The sequence below is a fragment of the Octopus bimaculoides genome, chromosome 17 (assembly GCF_001194135.2).
Source record: "Octopus bimaculoides isolate UCB-OBI-ISO-001 chromosome 17, ASM119413v2, whole genome shotgun sequence".
Taxonomy (NCBI): Eukaryota; Metazoa; Mollusca; class Cephalopoda; order Octopoda; family Octopodidae; genus Octopus; species Octopus bimaculoides.
In genome coordinates, this window is record NC_068997.1 from 6247924 (window position 1) to 6254963 (window position 7040).

At 37.9% G+C, this 7040-nt stretch overlaps 1 protein-coding gene across 2 annotated transcripts in view; it reads left to right on the top strand.

Moving 5' to 3' along the window:
• LOC106877393 (abl interactor 2) overlaps positions 1-6781 on the top strand; it is a 57569-nt gene extending 50788 nt beyond the window's left edge. For both annotated transcript variants that reach the window (XM_052973895.1, XM_014926289.2), the window contains exons 6-8: positions 1360-1714; positions 4901-5275; positions 6487-6781. In XM_052973895.1, the coding sequence (XP_052829855.1) occupies positions 1360-1714; positions 4901-5275; positions 6487-6650 (894 nt within the window). In that variant the 3' untranslated portion in view covers positions 6651-6781. The remainder of the gene's footprint in view (positions 1-1359; positions 1715-4900; positions 5276-6486) is intronic.
• The last annotated feature ends 259 nt before the right edge of the window (positions 6782-7040 follow it).

The window sequence follows — 7040 nt, forward strand, 5'->3', positions numbered from 1 at the left end:
ATATATATATATATATATACTCTCTTCTTCCACACTGTATTGGGACCATTTTATCATTTCACCTACACTTGAAAAGTGGTCATCTCATCTCTTCAGCCAGACAAAAGGGTCTTGTTGATTATGTGTTGTCCCTGCTTTTTGGTTAACTATTTTACAGTGTTCTGGCTTCATCTCATTGCAGCACCGGCACCAGTGAGGTTGCTTTCTTTCTCTGCAAAACTAAAGAGTTCTCTACCTTATATTGTCTCTGTTTAATGTAGTATGACTGGGAGGGTGAACTGAAGAGAGAGGGTCAGTCATTGAAGGAAGTGGGAGGTGAGATTATAGAAAAGAAGGGAGTAATAGAAGAGACATAGAGATGCTATTCAGTAATTGAACAAAAACAGGGATATGGCATCTATGTTTGCTAGTTTGATTAAGTTGTAGACTGCTTAAATGATGATCTCAGATTTATGGGAATATGGGGCTATTGAACACAACTGTTCAGGGAAGAGCATCTAAAGAGGTGGCAGTGGCCCAGCTGATAGTGGAGAGAGCAGGAGGGAGAGAGAGGGAGAGAGTGAGGGAGAGAAAGAAAAAGGTGGTGGGGAGTGCCTGAAAAGGCTTGAGCAACTCAGACTAAGATATACATAATACAGATGCTGAATTGCTGGCAAATGAAATAGATGAGCAGATTGTGTATATGGGTATAACTATGTGTGTGTGTCTTTGTGAAAATGTATGTGTGTGTCTGTGTATAACTGTGTGTTTGTTTGTGTGTATGTTGTGCATGTATGTCTGCATGTGCATGTGTATATATCTGTATGTAGATATATGCATGCAGGGCATTTGTGTATGTTCAGTTTACTTGTTAGATATTTCTACCTAATTTAGGAGAAAGGTGACTGGAAATTCCATGGAATCTAAATGGCAGCAATAGGTATTTGGTAAAATTCCTGCCGGAAGCCATTATTACTCACTTCTAATACTGGCTTCAAATTCTGGCACAAGACCAGCAATTTTTAGGAAGGGGACAAGTCAATTACATTGATCCCGGTGCTCATTTTATGGACCCTGAAAGGATAAAAGGCAAAGTCGACCTCGGTTTGACTTACAGCTGTTTCAAGGAGTCAATATAGGTTTGTAATTGATTGGTTTACTCGATTGGCCCATTCATTGGTTGAAAAAAAATTGAATGATCTAGTGAATTAATGCTACTTCATCAGAGTCATATCTGTTTATATGTCTGTCTACATGTGGAAATTTCAGTTTCAATTAGTTGGTTTTGACTAATTCCATTCTATTATCTATACTCTACTGCCAGTATTCCATACTTTTTCCCTTATGTTAACTCATTTTTTTTTTGTATTCCTCCTACAGATAGAAACACAGTACGGTCCCACAATCAGTATTCATACGTATGCTCGAGGCCTGAATCGAAACTCAAGCCTGAAGGGTCGCAGTTCCAAATCCCAACCTTCAGGTTATGCAACCATCAGCCATTCAGGTGTCTATTCTCAATACAGGGTGACTGGTCAACCTTTACTTAATTCCAGTTCTTCACAGCCATCCATTTACAAATCCATAGCACCCCCTGTTGCCCCTGTATCTCCTGTTCGAAGGTCTAAATTGATTTACGCCACCCAACGCAGTGCCTCAGTGGACATCAATAGAGACATTTTCACAGACTCTCTACTCAGAAAAAACAGAAGCCATTCAGTGGCACCGGATTATGGTGAGTACAATACAGTTGAGTACAGTAAAGTACAACTGGGCGCAATAGAGCAGAGTACAGTAAAGTACAACTGGGTGCAATAGAGCAGAGTACATTACAATATAGTAATGTGATATAGTACAAGGAGTGGAATATAATGCAGCAGCATTCAGTGTAGTTGAACAGAGTACAGCATAATGCACTGTAGTACATTGGGATAGAGTACAATAGAGTGCAGATAGCAGAGTATAGTACAATGTAGTAGAGTGCAAGACAGTAGAGTACAGCTCAGTAGAGTATTGTATAAAATACAGTATAGTGAGGTAATGTACAGTACACTAGAATATAGTAGAATATAGACTAGAGTAGATTGTATTATAGTGTTATACATTTGAGTGCAGTACAGCAGAGTACAATTGAGTATAGCACAGAAGACTACAGTACAGTACAGTGCAGTTAGTGTAATATGATGCAGTATGCTATGATACAGTATAGTATGGCCTGACAGAACAAATACAGTGCAGTATAACCATCACTTGAAAGTGTGATAACACATCTTTCTTTTGCTATTTACTTTAGGTTCCTCAGTCTCAACCAGACATAGGCCCAGTAGAAACATTCAGGATAACTTAAAGGAGAGAGAGAGAGAGAGAGAGAGAGAGAAAGAAAGAGAGATATTTATATATATATTAAAAAGCACTTGTGCATCGCCAAGTACAAGGCACTCGTGCTGGTGGCATGTAACAAGTACTTGTACTGGTGCCATGTAGTAACGCCCATGCAGGTGAAATGTAAAAAGGCACCAAGTACACTCTGTAAAGTGACTGGTGTTAGGAAGGGCATCCAGCTGTAGAAACCATACTGAAATGGACAACTGGAGCCTGCGCAGCTCTGGCTGGTAAACTCTTGTCAAACTCTCTAAATCATGCCAGCATGGAAAACACATGGCTGCAGTTTAATGACTGAAATAAGTAAAAGATAAAAGAAATCAAGTATTTCATCTCTGATATGAGTGTCATGGCATGGTAAGTAGAAAAGATGAAAGGGTACAGAATAGTATAGGTGGGTTGGGGTGCATGAAGATGTGAGCCCAGAGGTGGAATGAGGTGGCTGGATGCTGTTTGGATGCTGATGATTTGGCATGCCTAACTGTTTGGACACTGGTGATTTGGCATGGCTAACTGGACATTCAGCTTGTTTTTTAACACTACTTTTTGATGCTGGATTCAAACACACACAAACATATGCCTGTACATGCAGAAACATGCGCATGCAGAAATATACACAGATAGAAAGATTTACAGAGAGAAAGAGAGAGAGAGAGAGAGAGAGAGAGAGCGAGAGAGAGAGAGAGAGAGAGAGAGAGAGAGAGAGGGTGAGAAGAGAGAGAAAGACATAATTTATAAATTGAACATTATTGGTATAAACATTTTCCATCTCCTTGTACATATAAAGAGAAATATGCTCACTTGCATAAATGTCTTATATCAAACTAGTAAATGCACCTGTCCTATGGACGGTTTAAGTTGCTATTGTAGTATTTTTTCACCAAATAATTGAACTACCAAGGAGGTTTGTGTGTAGCATGCCAATCTAAGTTTCTGATTAAGTTAGGAATGGAAAATCAAATTGAAGGCTGATTATTGTGGAGGTCGTTGCACTTTAATGATCATAGAACATATAAGTTTACAAGCGATGCAAAGTAGAGCTACTGAAGTGTTTTGGGAGTAGATTATGGATAATGACTACAAGATATAGTTGTTCTAATGCATAACCATCCTTGGGACATAAGTAATGCGTGTGTAAAGTTTGGTGAAAATCGGTTGAGAATTGTGGAAATGTATGCGTTAATCAATATACACACACATACTGTGATTTATACATGCTAGATAAGTCAGCATCAAAATAGTGATGCCAAATAGTTGGTGCCAAAATGGATGTGACAAAACAACTCCTACCAACCCAGATGGTACAGAATAAGTGCAGTAGTTAGGAGAATAGATGGTGGTGAAATGTGAGAGTAGGAAATGGACAAAAGACTAAAGCATGGACGCATGCACAAAACAATAGGCAACAGAAGGGTGTATGGGTAAAATGTTAATGCTATCTTTTACTGTTTACTTGTTTCTATCATTAGACAGCTCCATGCCTTGAAGAATTTATAGTTAAATGAATTGACTCCAGTACTTGTTTTTTGTTCTTTTTAAGCCTGATACTTATTCTATTGATCTCTTTTGCTGAACTGCTAAGTTATGGGAACATAAACACAATAACACTAGTTGTCAAGCAGGGTACATCCTCAGACACAAAGACACACACATATGTATGTGTGTATGTGTGTGTGTTTGTGTGTGTATATATATATAATTACTAGATGTGGTTTAGGGTATTTGTGTATAGTATCAGTATCACTTGGATGTGGGAGCAAAATTCCATTCTTGGTAAATGTGGGAACAATATTCTATTTCTTAGTAAATGTGGAAACAACAGTTCATTGTTGATAGGTATGGGAGCAATATTCCATTCTTGGTAAATGTGGGAACAATATTCTATTCTTGATAGAGGTGGGAGCAATATTCAATTCTTGGTAGATGTAGGAACAATATTCTATTGTTAGTAGATGTGGGAACAATATTTCATTGTTTGTAGGTGTAGGTGTAATCTATTTTTAGTAGATGTGGGAACAATATTCTATTCTTAGTAAATATAGGAGTAATATTCTGTACTTTGTAGATGTGGGAACAATAAGTTTATTGTTGGTAGAAGTGGGAATGATAGTTCATTGTTAGTAGATGTGAGAACAAAATTCTACTCTTTGTGGATGTGGAAACAGTATTCCATTCTTGACAGATGTGGGAGTTATATTCTATTCTTGGTAGATGTGGGAACAATATTCCATTCTTGGTAGATGTGGGAGTAATATTCTGTTCTTGGTCTTGCTTTAGTCTTGTAAAGATGCAATCTTAGACCTAGTCATTTTGTCAAACTTCAAAATCGTCAATTTCAGAATTAATTATCAACTTCAAGGTCTGTTGTCAACTTCATGAATAATTGTCAACTTCAAAACTGTCAATATCAAAATTAATTATGAAACTCCAAAATTAATTGTCATCTTTGAAGTAAATTGTCAAATTTGTAATCAATGAATTGATTGTCAATGTTTTTATTTAAAAGCAAAAATAAACTCATTCCTATTTCTTTTTACAGACAGGCAGGTGAACAGAATGTCAAATTTATCACTGGAAGCCAACTGGCAACCATCAGTACGACACACTGCTCCAACTGAAAATCCCCCACCACCACCTTCTCTAGCTGCACTTTGGACTCAAGCTCCAATTGCTACTGAAGAAGACAATGACTTTGATGATACCTTGCCACCACCACCTTTACCATCACTACAGCCATCACAGTTACAAAACCCACAAGCAGAGGACTTAGCCTACCCACCACCCAGTCCACTATACCCATCAGTATCAGATCTTCCAGAAACTACATCACAGTCGTATGAAAACCAAGGGTTGTACCAGACCACAGGCATGTACATGATGAAAACCCAGGAACCAGAAAATTACATAGAAAAGGGTCAGTCTAAATTCATTGTACATATAACAGAGATTTTCTGGTGGGATTTCAAGTGTAATTATACACTACTGTCTTTTTAATTCTATCTAACTAGCTATCTGCCTGCCTGCTTGTCTGTTTGCCTGTCTGTTTGTCTGTCTGTCTGTCGTGCAGCTATCTATGCACCACTTCCTGTGAGTCTTTGTCTGTAGCAAATTGATGACCTGGCAAAAGATGTATGAGTGGTTCAAAGAGATGCTTGTTGGAAGGAGTGAGATCTGGATTGTATGCAGGGTATTCCAGCAACTCAAAACCCAACTTTTCAATGGCTTCCACTTTGTGAGTGGCCGTATGTGGATGTGTATTGTCATACCACAATAATACTTGATTTGACAATAGATCTTGGCATTTGGTGTGACTTGCTGGTTTCAGTTTGTTGGTCAGCATTTCACTGTAACCTACACTCATGACTATAGACCCGTTTTTCATGTAATGCTCCAGTGTAAGCCTTTTTGCATCCCCCAAAACAGTTAGTATTACTTTTTCTACAGAAGGTTGAGTCCTGAATTTCTTTTACATTGGAGATTCTGGGTCTTTCCATTCCATACTCTGCCTTTTGGATATATTCTCTTGGCACCCATCTTGCACAGATTTTACAGAAGCAAAGCTTGTTGTGGATAATTTTGTTTGTAGAACAATGGCTATTTTGCAGAGAACACTCTCCCCATATTGTACAGAAAGCCTGTAATGAGTTTTAACCCTTGAAACACCTTCAGACCAGAAAAATCAGATCACTGATCTCTGTTTTTCCTTGGTGCACACAGCTAGTGAAGTGGCCATGTTTAACCTGAAACACAAGAAATAAAACAACTGGGGAAATCAAGGTGAAACTTTGGTTATGTAACTACAAGAGTACCACCTTTTAGTATGTGACCATTAAAGGCAGTGCATTTAACTTGGGAAAGATTTGGCAAGAATGCAAATAATTTTTGATTTCCTCATATATAATGTGTTCTCACCATTTCAAAACAGCAGTGCATATAATTTGGGGGATGTTTGGCTTATATTTTTAGCAGATTGAGAGACTCAACAGAGTCTCATTTTCAATATGTCTCATTTTCATTATGTCTAAGTTCTAGATTCTAATGTTATCTTCTTATTGACAAGATACGTGTTTGCTTAGAAAATTGGTCCTGGCACTTCTAATATCAGTTGCCTTCTGTCTATTTCAGTGATTGCCGTATATGATTACACTGCCAACGAACCAGATGAATTGACATTTAATGAGAATGCTGTTATCTATGTGTTGCAGAAAAACGAAAATGGATGGTGGGATGGCATATTAAATGGTGAACAAGGTGTCTTTCCATGCAACTACGTAGAACCATGTGTGTGATTATAATAAAACATGGATGCATTTCTTAAGTGGAATTTGGTTACAATATAAAAGATGTTAAAAGAGAGAGAGAAAAACAAAAAATAAAAACATCCCGCACCACACCTAAAAAATAAAAAGAGAGAGAGAGAGAAACAAAGCAACAAAGAAATATCCATGTGTGTGTGTGTGTGTGTGTGTGTGCGTGCGTGTGCGTGCGTGTGTGTGTGTGCATGTGTGTAAATGCATAAATTGTGATTAAGGTGTTGCACTCATGATGGTGGTTTCAGTTCCTGCACTGGACACTATGTTGTGTTCTTCAGCAAAACACTTCATTTCACATTGAGATCACCTTGAATGTATAGCACAAACTTTTGATTGCTATAAACAAATCATCCATGCATTTGATCA